Below are 24,414 nucleotides of genomic sequence, written 5' to 3' on the forward strand. Positions count from 1 at the left end.
TCCGCTCTGTGAGACCCACCTGGAGCCCTGCGTCCAGTTGTGGAGTCCTCAGCACAGGAAGGACATGGAGCTATCGGAGCGAGGCCAGAGGAGGCCACGGAGATGACCCAAGGGCTGGAGAACCTCCTGTGTGAGGACAGGCTGAGAGCTGGGGTTGTTCAGCCTGGAGAAGAGAAGGTTGCGGGGAGACTTTAGAGCAGCTTCCAGCGCTGAAAGGGGCTCCAGGAAAGCTGGGGAGGGGCTCTGGATCAGGGAGAGGACAAAGGGAATGGTTTTCAGCTGAAAGAGGGGAGATTGAGGTGATATCAGGAAGAAATGTTTTGCTGTTCGGGTGGGGAGGCCCTGGAACAGGTTGCCCAGAGCGGTGGTGGTGTCCCTGCCCGTGGCAGGAGTGGGACTGGATGGGCTGTGAGGTCCCTTCCAACCCAAACCGTTCTGTGATGATGATAAGCAGTACTTACACCAAAATCTCCGTATCTTTTGGGTCTCTGAGGTCTCTGAAGGTGCCTTTCCCCTGAAAACGTCCAAGCGGGTGGTGTGGGCATTCTTCTCTTTGAGCCAGCCCAGGTCTGTGCTCGGGGCTATCTATAGGTTTGTGTTCTGGGGTTGCCTGGATGGAGCCGCACTATGAAGAGGGATGTCAGCTCATCCCTTTGGAGAGCTGATAGTCCAGGGGTGAGGGGATGGAGCACAGGGTCCCCCAGCAGAGCATCCTCGGTGCTGGTGAGAAAGGCTGAACCCCTGCTCTGCAACTGCTTCTTGTTGGGTTACAGAACTCTCTAAGCACGCTGGCATCGCGAAGCGTGTCGAGATCATGAGTCACATCTCCCGGTGTCACAGACTTGGCTTTCAAACTTTGCTATTTCTTTTAAATAAATAAATTCTTGAGTGTTTCAGTCATTCTTTCAATTCGCCTTTGGATGGCAGAGCCTTTCAGCACTCACCGGTCTAAGCTTTCCTTTGCCACCACAGCATTAAACAGGCACTCTTTTTCTCTCTTTTATTTGCAAGTTAAGGTCCCGCTCACTCACACAATCCTCAGAGCAGGAGCTTTTGAGATCTCTCCACCACAGGAGGATCAGGAGGAGCAGGGTTGCCACCTAGGGACCTCCAGAGAGCTGGGAAAAAGAGTTTTCTCCAGGATGGGGTGCTCTGCTGTGTTTCCCAGGGGTAGCAGCTGCTTGCCCGCTCGCTGCAGGTGTGACAGGAGGTGCTCTTTTGGGCTTGGCTTTTGTTTTCCTGCAAAACTGTTAGACCCTGTGGCTCGGCGATGGGAGCCAGGCAGAAACGCTGCCCTGCAGCCCCCAGCTACCTCAGGAACACCATCACCCATCCCTCCGTCACGGGCACCAGGGATATATTCATCCTGAGATGCAGCTCTACACCTGTAATTTATTGATTCAATTCTTCATGTTTAGCTGGAGAAGTTTTTCAGCAGACAAAAATTGAAGGAGGATTTGCTGCTCCTACCCTGGCAGGAAGATTTACACGGGAGCAAATGATTTGTAACAAATACAGCGTAAGATGGATGGAGCCACTTCTCTTGTTCACAAATTATTCGCAGACTACCGGCTGGAAGAGGAAGAAATTTCTTCCTTGCTTTGTAAAATACACAACACATGCATTTTTTATTATTATTTATGACTACTTTCACAGTAAAAAACGCTCCTGAAAATATCTCTTGCCGAATTACTGCAGCTCACAAGTTTTCTAGCCAGTGATCTGGGGAAAGGACAAGTTTGGAGGGCTTTTCCCTTTCTCCTTTTTTTAGCAATTGCCTTGACCATTGTGGCTTTTGTCACAGGTTTGAGCCTCTTAAGTTTACAACATCATAAAATTTAAGTTCCTGCCCCCCACTTTTCTCCCCAGCCTGCTTAAGGGAGCAAACCGCAGGAACAGCTCCGGGATTTTTCTGGCCGAGCACAGCTCCTTAAATCAAGTTCCAGGGCAAATGTTCTTGACCAACCTTTGTGATGGCATCCTGCAAGCGTTCCCGGGTGTGGCGACAGAAGTGCTGCTTCAAGAAACATCTTTCTGGCAAGAAGGGATCTTTCTAGAGCCTCAGGTTCCACCAGGAGAAAGCAGTGGGAGATGGACACATAAATAGAAACAGGGACGCCTGACACCCTGAATGGCTCAGAAAGATATTTCTTGGTAGGACATCCTGGGGCTTCCTCAGATTCCACATTTCCCATCTAAAGAACTCATTTTCTTTTCCCTGCTTCCATAGCTGGAATGAAGATGCATCTCCACCTACCTGGCAGTGCTGTGAGTGGGGGCAGGTCCTCCATCCAGCCGTGCTGCACTCCTGTGTCATTTGGAGCTTCCCTTCTTTTAAGCTGAAAGAGGGGAGATTGAGATGAGACATCAGGAAGAAATGTTTTGCTGTGCGGGTGGGGAGGCCCTGGCCCAGGGTGCCCAGAGCAGTGGTGGCTGCCCCATCCCTGGAGGGGTTCCAGGCCAGGTTGGATGGGGCTCGGAGCCCCTGATCCAGTGGGAGGTGTCCCTGCCCATGGCAGGGGTGGGACTGGATGGGCTGTGAGGTCCCTTCCAACCCAACCCATTCCATATTTCTATGATTTTGTCCAGCCAGGTAAGCGCAGCTGCTCCAAACCTCACTCTTGTGGTAACTGCATCCTGCAGCAGCCACACAGCCCTGTGAAACGGGCATTGCCACAGCCTGGAGAAAAGAAACAGACACCTCATTAAAAACGGAAGAAGATGAATGTCATATTTTTGCCCCAGAGATGGAGCAGCTGCCAGGTGCTAACCAGGTCACTACTCAAACCCCTATCTCTATGGCTCGTGTGGTCCAGATGTGAGCGCGTGTGCCTGCGGTTCCTATCGATCGGTGCCAATCGTGTAACGGATGCAAAACCCATCGGCCTGTGAGCTGAGCAAACACAGAGCCGCTTTGCAAATGCATTATTGTTAGGAGCAGATGGGTTGCCTGCTTAAATAAATGCATTTGCAAACTCCTCTAGGTCTGCTTTCCAACCCACCGGTCTGTTTACCCAGCACGGTGCAGCCAGGCTCTCACACGCTGCTCACCAAACCCTCCCCGGTCTGGGGTTCAGGTGCTTTCAGTTTTCCATATAGAAAATCTGAACACGAATACATTTTTGCAAACGTAACTAAAAAAAAAAACACCGTCTCTTTGGATTTGTAACGTACGAGCAAAGCGCTGTTGACATTCATGTGCTGTTAATTGGAATCATCCATAACGCAGCAGTTGGAGACAGCAAAATAGACAGAGAATAAAAATATCTACGATGCCCTGGTCCTGCGGATGCTGAGTGACTTTGCGCTCTTGGAGCAAAGCGTTTGATTCCTCCTGGGGCTGCACACGGGGCCGGCTGGGGCCAGGATGAGCAAGGGAGGGAGATAAAAAGCTGCGTTTTCTCTTATGGATCACCAGCATCCCTAATTCTGCCAGCGCATCCTCAGCTGAAATCAACAGGTCATGGGGAAAAGCACGTTTGTTTGCTTTGTGGCTGCTTGGGGGGATGTTGCTGATTTACCTGGAGGAGCCCATTCCCACCCAAGCCTGTTCTCCACTCTGGCTTGACACAGGCAGCTCTCACACAGCCACACGGCCTGCAACCCACCACGGCTCCCTGGACACTCTGGAGACCTTCTGCTGTAGAGGAGGAGGAGGGAGACGAGGAGGAAGAAAGAGGAGGAAGAGGAGGAGGAAGAGGAGGAAGAAAGAGGAGGAGGAAGAGGAGGAAGAAAGAGGAGGAGGAGGAAGAAAGAGGAGGAGGAGGAAGAAAGAGGAGGAGGAGGAAGAAAGAGGAGGAGGAGGAAGACAGAAGGGGAGGAGGAAGAGGAGGAGAGCATATCCACAGTTTCAGCCCCCTTCCCGCAGCACAGTGGTGGAGAGCAGCACCCAGCAGGTTCTCAATGGCCACCTTTGTTGGCAGCCACAGGCAGGGCAGCACGCTGGCTGCTGACGTGGCACCCGGCTGTGTCACCTTGCCCTGTCCCCTGCTGTGGGCGCAGCGAGAGGCTGGACCAGAGGGGAGCTCAGCCTTCGCAGCAGGTCACACACCTCCTTCCTAATTCTTTTGTTTGCTTTTACAGCTTAAAATAAAAAGGAAAACCAGACGAAGCAAAGAGCCCAGCAGAGGAGGGGGAGGCATTTCCCCTTCACCAAGCCCTTCCTCTTTCTGCATTTCCTTATTTCCCCCTTTCCAGTTTCTTCTCCTACCTGTTGAAACAGGGTGACCACAACGCGATGACAGAAAAGCTGCAATGGCAACGTGTGAAGCTGTTTCACTTTTAAATAATTAATTTAAGAAACAAACCAACCCAGAAGAAGAAAACGTTCCCGCAGCTGCTCGGCCGCAGGCAGCACGCAGCGCTGCTGACCACCCCTCTCACCACACTGGTGCTTCTCACCAGATGCGCTCCCACACCAGCAAAAGTCAGTGTTTACATTTGTCACATATATTTTTAGTACATCTCACCCTCGGCTGAGCCTTAACCCAGCCTCGTGGGCCAATTGCCACGTCGCAAGGCACCTCCCAGCAAATGCAACTTCCTTTCTGGGAGGACAGAGGAAAGAAAAATCCCCAAGTGAATCCTGGCAGGAGCTGGTGGCAGGGTCCCCGTTTCACAGGTCCTTCAGGTTCTTCCAGTTCGTGAGGACAAGGTGCACAGCGAAGGCATTTGCTCTGCAAGTGGCCTCCCAGAACCTGACCTCTGTAAAGGCAAACAGCTTTACAGCAGCAAAGAGCCCAGCACTGCAGAGGGACCCTCAGGGTAAATCCGTCAGCGTTTGGTGGTCTTTTGGGGTCTGCTTCTAAGGAGAATTCCAAGAGTTACAAACAATAGTGACCAATTTTCATAGGATCATGGAATAGTTTGGGTCAGAAGGGACCTCACAGCCCATCCAGTCCCATCCCAGCCACGGGCAGGGACACCTCCCACTGGATCAGGGGCTCCGAGCCCCATCCAACCTGGCCTGGAACCCCTCCAGGGATGGGGCACCACCACTGCTCTGGGCAACCTGGGCCAGGGCCTCCCCACCTGCACACGAGAACATTTCTTCCTGAGACCTCATCTCAATCTCCCCTCTTCCAGCTCGACACCTACAACATTTTCCCCTCTGCCTGTAGGAGTTAAGTGATCCTAAACATCCTTACAGAAAACAATCCCATCCTGGCTCGAAATTAGCTTCTTGTAAACACTACAGATATCCTTTTATACGTGACAAACCCCAGAACATCCAAGATGACAGTGCCCCAGCAGCGACTCCAAGCCGGGCACTCGAGCATAGGCAGCTCCTTCCAAAAGCAACCAGGAACCAGACAAGGCGAGAGCCCGGCCAAGAATGAGCCTTTTGTTTGAGGAAATGCAAATGTCAGAAGAAGGAAGGGGCCGGTTGCCATCCTGTAGCCCTGTCCCGGGCCGCAGGGTTGGGCTGGATGGCCTCGGGTCTCTCTGGAAACCAAGCAAAGTCAAAATCCTAGCTCTAACCACTGTGCCTTTTGGAGAGTCATCTCAAAGCCCGTCTCACAGGTGATCTCCAGCTCTGCCCACATATCACTCATCTTCTAATCTCATCAGGCAGACAATTAAGTATGTGGAGTCCATTTGTGCAGGCGGCCAAAAGCCAGACTCATTGGAGATCTCAGGCCAAACTGTGTTTTAAAACGCATTATTAGCCACGTGGTACCCACAGCACGCACCTAGCGAGGCAAAGCTGCAGCGAGTGTTGGTGGTTAAGGTCTCCCACCCCAAAGGTACCTCTGTTGTAGATGAACAGGGCCATCTTCCTCTCCATCCCTCCTCCTTTCCCGAGTCTTGGTGGGCATGGAGGTAGAGCCGAGCGAGCAGGACTGTTTCAGCAGCAGAGGCCATGGAACCCAGGCTGGGCAGGGCTTCGGGATGCTGCGGAGAAGGAAAGGGATGGAGTACATGACTACTACAGCAGGATTGTTTACGAGGTTTAAAAGCCCCGTGTTACCACTGGCAATTAACTACAGAGCAGCAGAGGAACATCGTTCTCGACCAGAACTCTGTGTATTTTTAGATAAAGACGTTCCACGAATGTTTTGTAAAGGAAATTTCTTCGCCTAAAGCATCCACATCTTCTCAAGCCTCCAGCACAAACCATGCTGCTAAAAACAATCGTTCCTGCATTTGTTTGTTGAGCATAGATCATAAAATACACAGTTTATTTGGGAGTGGCTGTGTACTCTTCTATTTCTGTCCTTCTTATTCAATCTCATAGAGTAAAACAGGCAACTGTGAGTCCGTCGAGGGACGCAGCCCTGCCCTGAAGAGATTACAGTCTCCACGAGATAACCCACTGCAAATTATAGGTGGCGAGGCACAGACCTCGGAATGGGGAGAACAGCCCAGTTTGGGAAAGAAAGGAAGAAAAGCAAGTTTTAAGGAAGATCTTGAAGAGAAAAGGAAAGAAAAATCAAGAAGAGGAAACCTAGGAATTTGAAAGAATAAACAAGGTAAGAAAGTTTGTATAGCAAAACACTGAGAAAAGGACTCATTTGTAGAGATGAGATCCAGACCCCACGTGCAACCGACCTTCTGGTATCTGACTTCAGGCAGGAAGGCAGCTGCAAATATTGAATTCTTAAAACCACAGAGACACTAAGAAAACCGAGACACAACCTTACTGTCCTCTGAAAGCTCCTCTCCCCCAAATGCATGCCACCCACCGAAGCGATCAGCAATTCAGCCTTGCTCACAAGTCTCTGGCATCACCAGTAGCTTCACTGACCTCCCAGCAGCCACTGCCACATGGAATGCTCGGGGACAGCAAGGCAAGCAGAAAGCCAACCATGTCCTGGGCTGCATCCAAAGCAGCTGGACCAGCAGGGTGAGGGAGGGGATTCTGCCCCTCTGCTCTGCTCTCGTAAGACATCACCTGGAGTCCTGTGTCCAGTTCTGGAGTCCTCAGCGCAGGAAGGGCTGAGTCCAGAGGAGACCATGAAGATGATCTGAGCATTACCCAAACAAGTAAAGGTTGAGAGAGTTGGGGTTGTTCAGCCCAGAGAAGAGAAGGATCCCAGGAGACCTTAGAGCAGCTTCCAGTACTGAAAGGGACTCCAGGAAAGCTGAGGAGGGGCTCATGATCAGGGAGGGCAGGGACAGGATGAGGGGGAACAGTTTTAAGCAGTGGTTTAAGCACCCTGATCTAGTGGGAGATGTCCCTGCCCATGGAAGGGCATTGGAACTGGATGGGCTTTAGGGTTCCTTCCAAACCAAACTGTTCCATGGTTCTCTAAGGTGGGACGGGTGGCTTATAGACCAAGCAGCTCCTCCTTGTGATGCCTTTGCTTCCCTCCTCGAAACTGGGCTAGCAGAGTTCCTCCCATGGTACCTCCTCAAGGCTGTGCCTTCATTTGTAGACTCAGCTGAGCAGAACCTCAGGAGATGTGTGTCAACAAGGAGAGCACGAGATGTAAGTGAGGCAAGGGCAGGGAGAGGGGACACTGTTTAGTAGGTCAGCTGGGGTACTTGGAAAAACCAGGCATGCTTTTAGGCGGATAAGGCTTCCTTCAGTCTGAAATAGAAGCAATAACCTTAGAGCTAAATACAGGTTGAGAATAATTGTTCTGAGTTAAACTTCATTATATTAATGAATTCAGCAATTTGAGGGAAAGGATGATTGGTTCCTGTTGATCAAAGGGAGGCTACTAGCCAGAGGACAGCTGATAATGTCATTTATGGCACAAAGAGAGGGCGAGAGAGACAGGAATAATTATTGCCTAGGGATGGCTGGTGGTAGCAAGACTTACAATGTAATGTGCAATCAATATCAATGTGATTTTTATATCCTAGAGTCAGGAATTTTAGTGCTTGGGTTGTCTTTTGAAGCAGTTTGGAGACCTTCTTTGAAGGTCAGGAGTGAGAGGTCAGAGATGAAGTGGTTGATCTCTTACCGAGTGTTTCTGTCCTTTGTCAGTCGTACAGGTCAATCCCAGCTGGTTGCCTGCAGTTGTTGCCACCAGGCTGTCAGGTCTGCGGGAGGACAGCGGTGAGTCCCAGGCCTTTGGACGTAAACCACGACACTCAGGTTTTGTTTCCTATGACGTACCAGTCCCAGGGAACCTGTGATTTCCTAAGGATCTAAATTTTCACCTAAAAATTAAGTTCTTAGGGGACATGTAGAGAAAAGCAAGAACATTCTGCAATCTAATTAAGTTTATCCTCAGAAGATAGATTGCTACGGTGTGAAGTTGATTATTATTTACTATTACCTTACAATTTCTAAAATATTCTTAGAGACAGGAATCACAGTTTCTTGATTAATTTGGTCTGGCGATACTGAAACGAGTTTGTGAGGATGGCACTACCAGCCTAGGAGGCAGAGATGGAAAGCATTACTACCTGTTACTTAAAAATGAAAGAGCAATCGTTTTCAAGTAAAATACAATCTATGGCTCAAGGCCGTCGATGATATAGAAGACGAGGTTCACAAGTATCTGCAGAGCAGGTAACTGCTCCAGCTGATAACATTTTCAGTGCAAACAGAGGTGCTGCACATACCGGAACAACCCTGAGAGACACAGGCAAGCGAGAACTTGAGAACTCACTGGCTTAAAAGCTCCCTGGCAGTTATCTGCAACATCTGAGGCACAGCAGGGAGTTAAAGGCTTAAAGTATGGGCTTAAAACCATGGAAAGGACTCTTGACAAGGCTGAAGCCATCTGCTGAGGCCTGGGCAGACAGTTCAGAGCTGGTGGCAGAACGCAGCAGCCCTGTCTCTGTGCAGGCACGTGGGGCACTTAACCCTATGGTCCAAAGAAAATCAAAGGGGAATTTGTTTCAGTTTGTAAAAGCTGTCTGCAAGTCTAATTTTGACCAGCAGCAACCTAAGCGAGTAGGCTGGTGTAAAATTTTCACATGATTTGTGCTGGAGAAATACATCCTTCCATATCTATAGAAACGCCCACAGGAATTCTCGTTGAGAACCACAATGGTCTGTATGTGAGATCTCACTGCTCCGGAGGCCTTCTGCTCCGAGAGCCGATGAATCGGACTCTACATACCATGAACCATGAGAATCAAGGGCTTTTCTTTTATATGCATGCCTTATTTCCAAATGCAAAGGTCATCTAATCCTCATTAGGTTAAGTGAACTGTACAACAGAGGAGACTCGAAGGCCACGAGACTGAAGGCATCAAAAGGCGGGGATGGCAGGTCAGCCTCAGAAGACGTTCCTGTGGCAGACAGAGGTTGGATAAAGTTCCATGTTGGCAGCACAAAGACAGCAGTAGCCAGCTAACGTCTGACACGTGCTAACAGTGAATTTCAATGGAGACAGAGGAGGAAACCAACACAGAAAAGGGCAGCGACTTGCCCAGACTCGGGTCTGGAGTGCCCAAGTTATCACCTATCATACCAAGTTCTTCACTGACCCACCACCTCCCATCATTTGCATTACTGGAAGAGACTGCTCAAGCTACAAATTCACGCAGGTTTTGAGGCTGTGAGCATCTCATACGACCCTTACCTGTATCCTGACATTCAGGAGTTCTTTAGACCGTGTGTAGAGAGAACGTGAAGTCAGGTAAGCCTTATCCTGCCAGGGGTGGAGGGAGAGGGGACCGTCGGTGGCCTGAGCCTCGTCTGCTGAGGTCTCCCATGGCACAGCGGTTCCTGGCATTGAGGAATCAAAGAGATGAGGTCAGAGAAAAGTGGAGTCTAGTGAAAAGAGAGCAGCACGAAAGCTTGGCACAGCACAGCAAGAAGCGAGAGACAGCGAACAAAGGGAGCAATGCACAAGGCAGTCGTTTGGAGGATGCTGTGGGAGAGGCAGAAAAGACAAAAGGAGCGTTTATGAGTGTAGCAGGGAATGAATATCTTCTGCCAAGGCAAAAAGGTGGGTTTCAACTGGGCTGTTTTCAACTGCACTATCCAGTCCTGTTGATGCAACCTTCCCAAAGAAGCTTGCAGGGGCACCGAACAATAATTAAGGCTCTACATTCCCATAGTCCTTGCTTGGTTTATGATGTAAGTAATCTTGGAGCTAAGGGCGAAAGGGCAGGCAGCACAACGAGCTCCATGAGGGCACGGAGCTGCCAGGCTGGTTAATGGTGTCTCCGTCCTCCGAGGAGGAAAGGGTCCCCCATTTCAGGCCTGTGAAGCACTAAATCACCAAATGGAAACAGCAACTCTCACCAGAAGAGCCACCGTCGGTGCCACAGACCGATCTAAGGTACAAAAGCTGACGGAATAGAGGATGGGGGCTGAGAGATCGGTGCAGTATGCCAAGGTTTTGCTAAAAATATTTCACACCTGCTCTTCATTCTGCACACGGATCATATTTTGTACGTGAGGTGGAGAACTCGCTGTGCCAAAGAGAACGTGGTTTATGTTCCCAAGGCTTAATGCTTTTTCCCTTCTGTAAGGCAAAACTCCTTACTACCATCACTAAAATAAAGCCAAGGGGACAAAAGTCATGTGCGCACCGCCTCGGTAACAGTTTAACCACTCCTCGCGCTGATCTTTGGAAACCATCCCTTCAGCAGGATTTTAAAGCTCTGGCACTTCGATTTAGCAAACTTTTTATGCAGCTCACGAGAGGAATGGAGCCAACTCTGTACACTCAATTTAAATCAACTTGCTGATGATTTAAAAAAGAGTGCTGAACCACCGGTTTTCTTCGTTTGCTCCAGAACCCCCAACACAAACTCTGAGGTATTTACTCCTGAACCATTAATGGAACAGTCTGGGGCGTCGGATCAGTAAATGGACCCTGGCTGGATCCCACGCCGGGCCAAAGAGCTGATTGAACAACTAGTTGTTTGGTTACTCGCTATTTTAGAAAGGCAACCAGACTGTTTGCTCCTGACGGGCTCTCGCAGGCTGCAGTACGGTGGGAGCACGGGGGGCAGGAGGCCGTGCCGTAGCTGGGCGATGATCCGCCACGGCTCTCTGCAGCCAGAGATGCTGCAAACCGGGTTTAACAGCTTGCTAATTTTGCATTGTGAAGGAGGGATGGGTCTCTCTGTGGCTCACACCCAGCCCTCAGTTTGTACCAATCATGATAGCTTAGTTGAAGTTAAAAGAACTACAAAACTCGTACTCACCAGGACTTTGGCGCCAGATCAGCCCCTGCCGTCCCGATCCCCACCTGCAGCATCGACCTTTGAGAGCACGACGCAGCGGTGAAGCGCTACGGATTGTGAACTCCACCCGGGAGCCGGCTCTGCTTTGCAGAAACAATCAGGTCAGTTTAATTGGGATGATTGCTACTGACCTCCTGATCAAAAGCAAGGTCTCCGGTCTCCCCACCGACCCCGCGTGGCACAGACCAATGCTGTCCACCGGCCCCTCCACCCTGAGGCCAAGGGCGCCTCAGAACTCCATTCCACACACCTCGGAGTATGATTTTCAAAAGCTGCCGACTGAGTGAGCCTTGGAGATGGAAACACTTGGAACTTGTGATTGGGTGGAGACTTGAGGCAAAGAGAGAGGGTACCCAAAGCAACACACACACTTAGGGTTTTACCCTTTTCTTCACCATAAATTCAAGACATCCTCCAAGGCTTAACATACACCGGCAATTTTAAGGAATTAAATCGCATGTTTACAAAAGAAAACACAAAAGAACTTGTACAACTGAGCCAACGCTTCCTTTCCCCCTCTGCTCCTTTTTAGGTCCCAAATGCACTTACCTGACAGCCCGGCTAAAAAGTGGAACACCGGGTGCGTGCAAATGAAACCCGGGACTGACCTGGCACCCGGCTGGAACAGAATGTCCCAACGTAAACGTTTGAGCTAACAAATTCAGCACCAAACTTTAGCAAAAGATAAATAAACGGGTGAAGTAGACTGCACAGAAAGCACACATCTTTGATTTCTGTAAGGAGTAAAAGAAAACATTAAACCCCTTCACATTTGCATTGAGAAAACTGGAAGGTCTCCATCCCGGCTGTCCCCTTGCCAAGCACCTGGTGCCACCCACGGAGGACAAACCGTGCTTAGTATCATCTTTATAATAAAAGGTGCTGCAAAAATCAACCCTGTTTCCAGAGATTCCTCCTTGCTGCACACCGCCACCCTTCACGGCAGAGCTGGAGGCAGTGGCAGGAACAAATCCTCACGTGGAGAGGATAAGCTCAGTGGCCTTTAGGACAAACGATCTCAGTGTAGGTCACAGGAACAGAAATATCCTGGAACACGTAGAATATTCTCCACCGTCCGAGCTGCTCAACCTTCCAGGCAGTTTAGGTATTGTTATTGTGTTGTAAATAGTAAAATTGTAGTAAGTTTTGGATGCAAATAGAAAACAAATATAAATAATGCACAGAGCTCACATTCTCCATTGTCCAGTAATTGAACCAATATTTTCTTTTAATTTTTTTCTAATTCCTTTTCAAAGCAAAATCAGGAATCATCCACTTAAAATTAGATACCAAATGATGCACTTTTAAGTGCGGTTCTGTCCACTGATGTGCTGTTAGTGGAAAGATAAGCCAGATGGCAAACTCCATAAAAAGGAGGCAGTTAAGTACAGACAGATGAACACGTAAAAAAAATACTCTCTCCATTACTGTGTTTGAATCGGTTGTCATGGCGTTCGAAATGGATACCATTGTCCACCTCCCACCTCCACCCCGTCCGTTTCCTCGCAGCCCCTGGCCAAGCGAAGCCCTCACACAGCACAGTTGGAAACACCCTCTTCCTTCCAGAGCTGAGCCACTTCCACCAAACTCTGCTCACCAGGCTGAAGGTGCACACGTGCCCGGGGTTTACAACCAAGTGCATCCAGCACGAAAAAGACTGATCTCCGGTCTCAAATTCTATTTCAGAATACCAAAATCCAGATCATTTTAATCCTGAACTCCCTCTGTAGCTCACAATTCATCATCACGAGCCAAAAGCCCATTCACTTGGCATAGACCTTCTTCTCTCTGCACAACCGGAACTGCCATGGAAACCAAGGTGACGTTTGTTAGATTAAAGTATCGAAAAAAACAAGTTTCTCTTCCCCTTGACAACGTCCATTAGCAAGGAACACCATTTGCCCAAGAGACAGAAAAGAGTAAAGGATGTAACTCCAAAACAGCTCTGGAAAAGCTGGGTTGTCTTGTCAGCCTCAATTCTTTTTCCTCCCACTCACATTCACGATTTGAGAATCCATTAAGTTAAAACTGGTAAAATCCACTAAAATAAACCCCTTCGAATGTCACATGGTAGCTGCATTACATTCCTCTTTTTAATCGAGCATATAAAATGAACGCTTACCGCGAGGTTAGCAAACTGTACATCAGCACTTCAATTCAGTCTGGTTTCTGAGCTATTAATCCCTGACAGAGACACAGAACGCTGATGTGTCGGTCCAGGACCTCTCGAGAGAACCGTTCAAACCCCTTCTGGTGACACGGAAAGCAAATTGCATTGAATCACCGAGTCCCTTCTAGATAACAGTGCACAGCAACTCAACAAACACATCGCTCACAGCCTTCACGTGCATGAGAAAAAAAAAACCACCACCACAATTACCTTCTGCTCCGGTTATGGAAAACGAGTGAAAGTTTGCTCAAATAATTGTCGGCGAGGACTTGAGCGTTGCTGGGCTTCGTCAGCGGCACTGCAGGTCCAGCAGCCCCATCCATCCCCTCTGCGACGGACGCACTGAGTCAGGCTTTGTGCATCATTAGCACAAACACAACCAACACGGCCTCTGCTCTCCAGCAGAGCAGTAAAAACAGACCACAGCAGCCCATTAATTTTAAAGAATTTTAATACAAACTTAATATAAACTATTTCAGTCCCTCTTAACATGTAAGACACTGACTCAAAATACTTTTATACCTTTTTTCAAGTATTGCACAATGTAGGTACAAAATTAATATTTACGATTACATTTTCTTCCATAATATATAGCAAAAATCTTTAAACTTTTAACAGAAAATACAATTTGTGTTTCTTTTGAAAAAAGCAAATATTTCGTACATTTTAATTCCACCACTAAGGAATATTCTGTACACAACTTTTTATTTTTTTTTTTAGAATTGATGTCTTTAAGATGGATATCTTACAATTTCAGTAAAAAAAATACAACATGAAGCTGCTGCAGCTGTCACAGATCACTGTAGTAAAAAGATATAAATGCAATACCATGTTGTAGAAACAATATATATACTCTGATATTTTACAAACTTTGTACTAAATTAAATTATACAATTAGAAAAAGACCAATAAACCCACCTATTAGTGCCAATTTTTTTAATATATATATACATATATGTTTGTGTACATATATATACACACACATGAAAAAAATCAGCCGCGTCCTCGCTATATCTTAAATACTGCAAGAGGCCATATTCTGAGAGTATAGTTTTGTAATGTACAGTCAGTATAAAATAATTTTGTGCTTGGTTGGCAAATGAAAAAATGATGCATGTCGTATTTATCTAACCAAGCCTGAACGTATTCATACTACAAGCCTTAAAAAAAATCTCAAGAGGTGGAAAAAAAGATACACCCTTGGGTACGTGCATTTTAACGTGTACAATAGTATTTACTTGTATTTCGCTTTCGGTTTATTTTTAGTTAGCCATGACCGGCTGGAATTGCTGGTTAGAATACTGCATGTTGTTTAAACTAAAATTCAAGCCATCCACAAACGACTTCTCGTTTAGACCGCCATAGGCTGCGAACATGTCAAAGGCATTGCTGTACTGGAGAGGGCTGAGGTTAAGGGGGCTGTCACCAGGAAAGATGCTACCGGTACTGCCTTGACCCTGCATGCTGGGGAAAATGAACTCCTTCGCGTTAGGAGAAAGGGCAGAAGTCTTCTGCTGTTGCTGCTGCTGCTGCTGACTGCCTAAGCCAAGCCCGTAGAGAGAGTGCATGGAGGAGGAGAGGGCTTTCTGCTTCAACAGGTCATTGACATTCAGGCCGAGGTTGGTGGGAGAGGTGCGGGCGACCTTGTTGCCACGGCCGCTATTCTTCATTTTGGTCGAGCCAAACTTGGTGGCAGCAAATGTGGCAGTGGTGAAGGTTAAAGGCTGAGTGGAGCGGGGCATGAAAGTCGGGCTCACAGCAGCAGAGTGGCCAAAGGGAGGAGAAGGAGAACTAGACACTGACGATGCTGGGTCACTAATTGGCATGAACACCTGGGCCTCTGGGTTAAAGCTGTTCTTGATCTCCTTATCCAACTCACATCCATTTTCATTATCATCCACATAAAGCACTTTCACTGGTCCCTTTTCACCGATTTGGTATGAAACCTCAAATGGGTCGATCCAAACGCTAAGATCCTGAGGCAAGTTGCCACGCACATCATCAATGTCCAAACCGCTCTCTTTGGATGCTTGTTCTATGACCGGGTCCACTTTCTCCCCTATATGGATACATCTAAACCCTGATCCTTTGTATGGCTTTTCCGGATACCAGTGCCCTTCATACTTCTTCTTGAGAAGTCTTTCAAGCTCTTCACCAAAAATGTTGACACGTCGTCTGGGAAGCTTATTGTACAAATATGAAATAATAAAATTGAGTGCTACTTGGATTTCAAGCTGCATAGCTGCTATGCCACAATGTTAAAAGTCTGTTTCAAAACCCGAAGAAGAGTGTTCAAGACGCCACAGGGAAACAGAATTTCCTTCAAAGTGCTGATTCTAGTTGATTATTATCCTTCACCTTGAGCGCTCTTGTTCCTTTAAGAAAAAACAAAAGCAAACACATCCAAATAAGGAAAGCGTTAAGATCAAGCTCCAAGGCCTATTCCTTTAGCTTCGCTTTCTGCACAAAACAGGCTACTTTTTAAGTCAAAAACCCGTGCGTTGAACTATTTATGCCCATACCTGTGGAAAGGTGAGGTTGGCAGCTCAGGATGGCTTAAAAACAATACTGCAGGAGATGCGCTCGGCATGTGTTTACATCTACAGCTTTTCAGAATCACATGAGCTCGCTGTTCAGTTATTCACAAAGCAGAGAGGATAATTTTTAAGACATCGCAGAACTGCCAGGCCTGTCAAGGGTTCAATTACCAACCCGTATTCAGATGATTTATAGTACTCAGCTGCAAAATTTAGCACCACACTATTAGTTTAGCTTGAAAGGTCTTAGTCTAAGGGTCATTTGTAATTTTAAAGTTTGCAAATACATTGGTGGCACTGTAAGCCACAGAATTATCAAAATGCTAGCGGTTGCTAGAGAAGATTTCACACAAGTGGCTAAAATTATGCAACATTTATTTTAAGTCCAAGCAAATCATCCGCATAAACTGGGCGCTGGCAAAATTATGCTAACTGAAGAGAAAATGTCCGCTGTACATACACAACAATTCTTCCACAGAACAGCTAAACTGATAATGCAGTCAATGCATACGAAACAGATGCAAATATCTTCTGTCATAAGGGTGGCAGGGACAGTGAAATTATTACAAGAAATTAATTGATTTCCCCCTTTCTACAAATTATTCTATACTCTCAGTTGCAATACGTTAAATTATACTAAATTAATATATCGTGTTGTGCACAGCCCAGATTTCAAAAAGTTAAGAGAGCCAACAGGGCTTCCGATAACCTCAAAAATGATCGCTCGTCTCCTTCTCCATGACTCCATTTTATATTTAATATAAAATATGGTTGCCACTCCTTCACAAAGGACAAAAGAGAACTTGGCTACCTGAAGTTAAAGAAGGGACAAGAACCAAACATGAGCACACGCACCGCTAATGAAAATCCCGCAGTACCTTAGCGTAAAGGTACACATCCACTGGAGAACCTTTTATTCAAAAAAGTTCCGTCAAAATAAAATATATCATTTTAGGCTCAAGTTAAACGCCCGATGAGAATTTCAGCTCATTGTGCTTTTCGGCACTGCATCGCCAGGAATACAATTTAGCGTCGCTGTCACCGAAGATTAGAGAACTCAAAGTCAACACCGAAAATCCTTTAACAATGTAAATACAATGCTTTTTTTTTTTTTTTTTTTATTTCTGGCTCCAAATAATCTCCTTTTAAAGCCTGCGACCCTATTTCCGAGCCGCTCACATTCTCCCCAACATGGTATGGGGCGAGTTTGAAAGCTCGCACGATAAGGCGACCTTTAAACGTTTGCTGGATCAGCACTGGGTGGGGATAAGGAAAAGATCAAGGGCAAACAGAAGATATTTACAAAAGGGACACAATCAGCCCAGAAAAGCTGATTGGGCGGTGAAGGGAGGCATTTAAACACCATTTATTAATCCATCTGGTTTGTTTCCCCTTCCTCCGCGTCCTTTAAGGAAAGAAAACGACCCCCTTCGAGGCGCACCGGGGGCAAAAGCTGCGCCTTCTTCTAAAGCGCCTCAAAACCGACCCGCGGCACCATGGGCCGATCCCACCCGCTGCCTTCAAACCGATTTTTCATGTTATTTGATGCTGAAGGGGACGGTGTGGCCGGGGGGTTCCGAGCCCCGCAGGAGCCCCTCCGGCCGCGCCGTTACATAAGCACCAGTCGGGACTCATTAGGTTTCTGCTCACAGCCCGGCGAGCTCCGGCTGCGGCGGCACAGGGCGAGGAGGAAGGGCGAGGAAGGAGTCCAGGAGAGAAAATGAAGAAGAGGAAGGAGGGAGGAAGGGGGGGGGGGCTGCAAGAACGGGGTGAAGGGCGGCTGCCAGCGCGGCCACGGAACCCCCCAGCCCCGCTCCGGGCACCCCGCAGCCTCGAGGAAACCGGGACCAGTCCCCGGGAACCGGAGCCCCTCGACTGCCCCAACGCAAACCGGAGCCCTTCGATTGCCCCCCGAGAACCGGAGCCCCTCGATCGCTCCCGGGAACCGGAGCCCCTCGATCGCCCCAAAGAGCTGGAGCCCCTCGGTCGCCCCCCGCGAGCCGGAGCCCCTCAACTGCCCTAAAGAGCAGTTCAATTCGGAGCCCCTCGATTCCCCCCCCAAGACCCTCGGTCGCTCCGCGGGAGCCGGAGCCCCTCGACTCTCCCCCCAGACCCTCGATTCCCCTCCTCCGTACTCACCCGGGGGTTTGGGGGTGGGGGGGTTTAGTGCAAACGATGCCGGGGGGGCGCGGCTCAGCACCCCATCTCCGAGAGGCGCCGCTCCCGTGAGCGAGGATGGGAGGGGAGAGGAAAGAGAATTTAAAAAAAAAAAAAAGAAAAAAGAGAGGGAGGGGGGAGGGTTGGAAAAAAAAAAGGGGGGGGAGGGAAAGGGGGGGAGGGCTGCGCTGCTCACACCCCCTCGGCCGCCGCGCTCCGCCGCCGCAGCTGCGCTCCTTCTCCTCCTGCCCCGCCGCCCCGCGCGCCCCTATATATCGCCTCTCTCGCCACGCCCACCATGCGGCCACGCCCACAGACCCCACCCACCCTTCTGTCGCGCTTAGACACGCCCACCGCCCGTTTTCATTGGCTGTCGGATCGATTAGCCACGCCCCTGGGACGAACCGGCAGGTTTGGCACCGCCCACCGCCCACACCAGTCGCTGGGACTGCCTTAGCCCCGCCCACCGCCCGCCTTGGCCCCGCCCCGGAGGCTGACGTCCCTCTTGGTCCCCGCCCCCGCACCCCGCCAAGCCCCGCCCTTCCCCGCTCCCCCCTCCCCAGCATGGCGGGGCCGCTGTCAACGTCAGCTGCTCGCCTCGCAACACCGTGGCGTCACGGCTTACGTCAAACCGTGCCCTCGCGCCCCGCATCGCTGCGTCCTCCCCAGCCAATGCCGGCGGAGCCTTGGGGGGTCCTCGCCCGACCCCCCCCCCCGCCTCTAAAAAATCCCCCCCCCCGCAGGTAGCAACGCTGCCCCATTGGCCGCCTGCCCGCCCGGGAGCCGCTGATTGGGCACTCGGTGCCCACCCCCCAACCCCCATGGGGCAAACCATTTAACGGGGGGGAGTGGGGGGGCAGCAGGGTGCACCGCTCCTCCTGCACCCGCAGTGCCGCCCGCACTCGTTTGGGGTAAGCCCCGAGTCCCTTTGAGCCCCGAGCCTGGAAACAGGCGAGGCCAGGCTGGCAGCGGCTCTGAGCAACCTGCTGTGCTTGGAGGTGTCCCTATTGGGTGACCTTCATGGTCCCTTCCAACCCGATTGATTCTTGTCATGATAGAATATGGAATGGTTTGGGTTGGAATGGTCCTTAAAGCCCTTCGGGTTCCATCCCCACTGCCACGGCCAAGGACACCTCCTGCTGGATCAGGTGTGATGCTCAACCAGGCCAAGTGCAAGGTGCTGCGCTTGGGATAAGGGTCACCCCTGGTATCCATCCAGGCTGGGAGACAAAGACCTCGAGAACAGCTCTGCGGAGAAGGATCTGGAGATGCTGGTGGATGAAGAGCTCAGCGTGAGCCAGTAACGTGCACTGGCAGCCCAGAAGGTCCTGGGCTGCATCCCAATCCGTGGGAGCAGTGGGACAAGGGAGGGGATTCTGCTCCTCTGCTCCGCTCTCCTGAGACCTCACCTGGAACCTGCGTCCCCCTCCAGAGTCCTCAGCACAGGGAGGACGTGGAGCTGTTGGAGCAGGTCCAGGAGGGACCACAAAGCTGATGGAAGGCCTGGAGCACCTCCGCTTTGAAGAGAGGCTGCGAGGGTTGGGGTTCACAGAATCACAGAATCACCAGGTTGGAAAGGACCCACTGGATCATTGAGTCCAACCATTCCTAACACTCCCTAAACCATGTCCCTGAGCACTTCATCATGGGGTTGTTCAGCCCAGAGAAGAGAAGGCTCCGTGAAGACCTGCAGCCTTTCACTGCTTAAAGGGGGCTGATAAGAAAGATCAGGGAAAAACTCTTTAGCAGGGACTGTAGCAACAAGACAAGGCGTAGTGATTTAAAACTGGAAGAGGAGAAGTTTAGGCTAGAAATCAGGAAGAATTTTTTCATGCTGAGGCACTGGAACAGGTTGCCCAGAGACGTGGTAGTTGCTCCAACCCTGGAAACATTCCAGGTCAGGTTGGATGGAGCTCTGAGCAACTTGATCTGGCGGAAGATGTCCCTGCTCACCACAGGGGCTTGGGCTGCAGGACGTCCGCGGTCGCTTCCAATCCAGACCATTCTAAGATCCTTTGGACCCCACTTGCGGGTGTTAAGGTTGGGGTTCACTTCCAGCCACCAGGATGTGGAGGACGAACTGCGGGGTTTATTTTTCCCCTCCTCCTCTCACTCTGTGTTTGTACAATAATAAAGCATTTTGGCATCAACGCAGCATGGGCCCCAGGAGAGATTTGGAAATGCCAGTCGGAAGAAATGCCAGGGCTTTAACCCTTTGGAGCTGAGAGAACGGGGCTGTGGGGGAGGCAGGAGCCTGGAAACCAAAATGTTATGAAAAGGAGGGCAGCACGGGTGGTGGTTGGGATTTTTCCACAGCTGAAAGTCTCTGCTAGAAGGCCTAATTCATTGTAAAACACATAGGTTTTGTTCAGAGGGACCAGTGTTGATGCTGCCAGGATTGCAATAGTGCAAACAACCTGGAAATCGTGATTCAGACTCAAAATAGTTCTGATTCCCCCTCCCCTCTATTTTTCACTCGTTTTAACCATAAAGGGTTGTGTGGGATTTCAATGAAAATCAGGTCATCACTGTGCACCCCAAATAGAAAATAAAGTAGGGAGTGTAAGATTCAAAGCGTTGGCAACTGGGAGACAGCTGGGAATTGTTGTAGCGCCGCCGGAATGCCAGTGAGAGGCTGGGGTTTTGTTGTTTCCAACAAGTTGCCACAACTTCTACCGTGCAGCTTAATGAGGTGAAATCACAGCCAAAATGGATGAGGTGAAAAGTTGTTTGGTTTTCTTAAATTAGAACTCGGAAGCCTCCCTGATCCAAGAGCGGCTGAGCACAGCGACGGCGGCGGTGTCAGGAGCGGCTCAGCACGGCGCTGCGCTCCATTCTGCGCTGACTGGGGCACCAGATTTCCCTTTGAAGTGGGAAAAACCGGCACAGCTCCGTAGATCAATGTTTTCAGGTGAGATTTTGTCAGGAGCTTTACAAACCCGGTAACTCTGCTGCTGAGTTGCCAAAGAAAAAAAAAAAGGAAAGGTTGTAAAAGCAGAGGTTTCCTTTTAAGTGGCTTTAACACTACATGAGAACCATTAGGAGCTGAATTAAATATACAGAGCTAATACATTTATAATCAAGGCAGCTTTAAAGCTGTGAAAAGGGCGGTATTCTTTTCTGTGGCTTGTGTTAAGGGAGCTTCTAACGCAGTCAATGCTAAAATCACCTGCGATTGAACAAATCCAGTGTTAAATGTTAAAGACAGGTGATTGCCCTGGATGTAAACTCTGCAGGTCAGCAGGAATCCAGCCTGCTTTTAGTGGTCCAGGGGAAGTTTCAATTTGTCCTCGTTTGAAAAGAAAAACCCTAAATAGCACTAATGATCGTTGTCCACATGTAACCCATCAGAAGTGGGTGGCCGGGCTGTAGTAATGTGAAATTATTAGCACTTAAGTATGGAGTCTACTCCAGAATTGCTTGCATTGTTCAAACCTCAACTGGCCTTTTGATCCACAAAGAGGTCAGCATAGGGCCTACCGTATTTTCCAGTTCTTTTGATTAATATGCAGTGATAACAAAACGTCTGCCTCTCCCTGCGAGAAAAATCTTTAAAAATGCAGTCAATACAGAATAACAACTCCAGCGGCGAAGTTTTACTCATGTTGCCAATTCTGTTCAACTGGAAGATTAATCTTAAAAGAAGAAAGAAAAAAAACTTCTTCTCATAAGACTCACCTTGCCAATTTTTTCTCCCCAGCAGAGCAAACCAAGTCTTTCGGACAGTGGCAGGGAGGCAGGAGTGAGATGAGGAGTAAGACTTTCTTAATCTTTGTTAAATGAGAAGGGGGTTGATCCCGTCCCCGGTTCGTAGCGACATCCTGCGATGCCAGCCAGCCTTCACCTGCAGGTGAACGACGATTTCTGCAGCGTGGGTCTCTGCGCTCTGATCTCCAGAGCATTATGATCTAAGCATTATGAAAGACCTGCATCCCTACAAGACCTTTCAGTGGCCGTGCAGTCTCTACAGAGGGCCTTTCATTTTTCTACTAAAGCAATCTAAATTTGGTTGCTAAAATAATTGGTAGGGCTCTTCTAAAATCTAAACTGGCATTATTTGTTGATCAATACAATGTCTAAACCCAAAATACGGTTTATTTATTGATCTTGTTTAGAGGAGTTAAAAATGTCTAAGAAAATTTTCAGTAATCTATGTCAACATGGATAAGAATTTAAGAGCAGTGGAAAGCAACGCTCAGGATTTCCACTACCCAGCTTTGTCCTTTCCATCTTCTCTGCTAAATGAATGTTGTTCCTCCATACAGCGTATGTATCATTTATCCTGACAGTGGACATAAAGCTTTGTAACATACATTCCTGAATATAGCACAGTCTCTTTTTGAACGTTTTCCTATTTAGGAACACAATTCTCCTTTTAGCGTGGGAGCCTGGGCTTTGACTTTGAAACAAATGGAGAGCTTTTTTCCCCACTGTGTTCATCCCTCTCTAGCCCAATTTTATCCATTTGCTGATTTGAACGCGTGTTCCTTTTCCCCATCATCTATCCGTGTGAGCAACCCAGCCTGGCTGCTCTCCAGCGTGTATCTTAACGGTAGTTTTGAAACGTGGTGTAGATTCTCTTGCATTTCACTTCACCAGCCTCAGCAGGGATTTTTCCATAAAAGCACATTACAGAGAGTGTTGGCACACATCGGATGCTGCCCAGCCCCAGGAGCGCTCTGACCACAAAGATCTTTTAGATGAGAACCATGAAGTGACCTTGTATGTGATGTTGCGATGGAGTAAAGAATAACCGAGAACAGAGAAGTTTGTGGGGCGCTGTCCCAGCCAAGTCCTCTTCCAGGAGAGCCCCAAGCTCCTCTCTCATCACCTGAAGAGGGCAAATGGTTGCCTCCAGTGAGGAGCGGCTGGCTGGCAGGGCTGCTGCATGCAGCTTTCCGTGCCCAGATAAGTGTGCACGTGGCAGGATGTGTGCGCCATAACTCCTATTTGCAGCCTCTCACGCCGCCGGCAAACAGCCACCTCAGCGACTCGCTGCAAACTGCTCCACAGCAACCGCGGCCGTGCCTGGACTTGTTCCTCTGCGGTGCAGGGGGCTGAGGAATGGGATTAGGGATTAGCATCCCAGGGAGGTGGGAGCGTGCAGGGAAGGTTTGGGGGGAGGAGGACCTGCTGGCGAGATGAATGTCTGTCGGGTTTGCTGGAGGTACAGTTAATCCTGCCACAGAGGGGGAGAAATGGCCTTTGAAGTGGAAGGATTGCAGTGGTCAAAGAGGGAGAGTGGAGGGCAGAGGGTGCAGCAGAGAGGGGTTGTGATTGTGAGAACAGCCCAGCATCCTACATCCCATCCTGGAAGCCCAGGGTACCGATTCTTACAAGATGCACCAGGGCGAAGCAGCTGAGCCGAACACCGGCAGCAGGAGTCCCCCTGCTATTATGGTTTGTAATGTTATGGCTACGGTGATGCCAAGATTTTAGAAACTTGGCTGTCAAGAGCTGGAGCTGGTATGGCAAGGATCGAGAAGCAGTTTCCAGATCTGGGTATCCACAGCTTGGCGCAGTCAGTACCCTCTGAAAAAAACCCTTCTAAGCTGGTACTTTTTTAGATATTAGTGACTCTTAAAGAAAAGGGAAATATGTATTCTTTTGTTGGGCCAATAGCAGTAAAGGGGACTGACCTGCAGGAGCTCGGGGTTTACAGGGACATCGGTCTCTCCGAAGCAGCGCGCTATGAGCATTACAGCCAAGTTGACAAACATTCCTGGAGTCCTGAGCAAGGCACAGGTTGCAGCTGCTCGGTAAGATGGAAAAAAATGAAAGCAGGAGAACCCTGACACACTTTGATAAAGACTTTGCACCAAAGCTTTGCCCTTCCCCAAGCATCAGCCACCTTTGAGGATGAAGTGAAAGACTTTTGTTGTCGTGAAGCTGCTGCGAGGCAGGATCTGTTCATGAAGAGGAGCCTGATGAGTGGCATTTTGAGAATGGGTACAGATCCCGAGAAGGCCGAGTAAAACAAGTGAAATGAGGAGTATGGAATGGAAATAAACCTGCTGAGAAGAATAGTGCTCACAGGCAGGCAGATAGTGTAGTGAGAGTGAGGAGTGGGGAGGAAAATGGAGACTATTTCGTGTGTATCAGAATTTTCTGTAGGTGTGAATAAATGCGCTGAAGAAGGTGGTGGGCAGGAAGATTGATTTTATACCTTAGAGAAGTTGACCTCTAAGGAAAGTTGCATTAAAAGCCAATATAATTTTTTTTCCTCAAGTTCACCTTTGTGGTGTGATTCCAGCAGTTTAATATCAGTTAGTTCCGTGGTATCTGCTGACAGATGAAATTATGAGGTTAGGGCTGTCCCAGGTGAAAGCCATGTAACTTCTGAGGTGATCAGCTTCACATGCTTACCATGCTCATTCCGAACAATGAATCATCAACAGTTTTAAAGAGACAGAAAACTGCTTTTTACACTAACGGCTGCTCACC

At 49.0% G+C, this 24,414-nt stretch overlaps 2 protein-coding genes across 19 annotated transcripts in view; both read right to left on the reverse strand.

Annotated features, from left to right (window-relative positions):
* The window catches only part of LOC128854006 (uncharacterized), a 36,595-nt gene extending 26,783 nt beyond the window's left edge, over window positions 1-9,812 (reverse strand). For 7 of the 18 annotated variants that reach the window (XM_054083515.1, XM_054083514.1, XM_054083527.1 and 4 more), the window contains exons 1-9: window positions 9,489-9,754; window positions 7,914-9,195; window positions 7,352-7,534; window positions 5,752-5,895; window positions 4,470-4,804; window positions 4,211-4,249; window positions 2,258-2,680; window positions 1,967-2,060; window positions 20-1,247 (exon numbers count right to left, since the gene is read on the reverse strand). In XM_054083515.1, coding sequence (XP_053939490.1) covers window positions 1,039-1,247; window positions 1,967-2,060; window positions 2,258-2,680; window positions 4,211-4,249; window positions 4,470-4,804; window positions 5,752-5,788 — 1,137 coding nt within the window. In that variant the 5' untranslated portion in view covers window positions 5,789-5,895; window positions 7,352-7,534; window positions 7,914-9,195; window positions 9,489-9,754 and the 3' untranslated portion in view covers window positions 20-1,038. Of the gene's footprint in view, window positions 1-19; window positions 2,681-4,210; window positions 5,896-7,351; window positions 7,535-7,913; window positions 9,196-9,488 lie in introns of all 18 variants that reach the window. The other 11 variants (XM_054083519.1, XM_054083522.1, XM_054083520.1 and 8 more) reach the window with 11 other exon arrangements.
* Window positions 9,813-13,709: 3,897 nt separating this feature from the next.
* Window positions 13,710-18,100, reverse strand: TOB1 (transducer of ERBB2, 1). The gene is made up of 2 exons (XM_054083529.1): window positions 17,953-18,100; window positions 13,710-15,651 (listed from the first exon to the last, which is right to left on the reverse strand). Exon 2 carries the CDS (start codon window positions 15,514-15,516, stop codon window positions 14,539-14,541), a length of 978 nt encoding a protein of 325 aa, XP_053939504.1. The 5' UTR covers window positions 15,517-15,651; window positions 17,953-18,100; the 3' UTR covers window positions 13,710-14,538.
* Window positions 18,101-24,414: the final 6,314 nt, after the last annotated feature.

The sequence above is a fragment of the Cuculus canorus genome, chromosome 18 (genome assembly GCF_017976375.1).
Source record: "Cuculus canorus isolate bCucCan1 chromosome 18, bCucCan1.pri, whole genome shotgun sequence".
NCBI lineage: Eukaryota > Metazoa > Chordata > Aves > Cuculiformes > Cuculidae > Cuculus > Cuculus canorus.

Excerpts from the sequence above, each read along its gene's own strand:
- TOB1 (XM_054083529.1), bottom strand. The coding sequence starts at position 15,516 with ATGCAGCTTGAAATCCAAGTAGCACTCAATTTTATTATTTCATATTTG.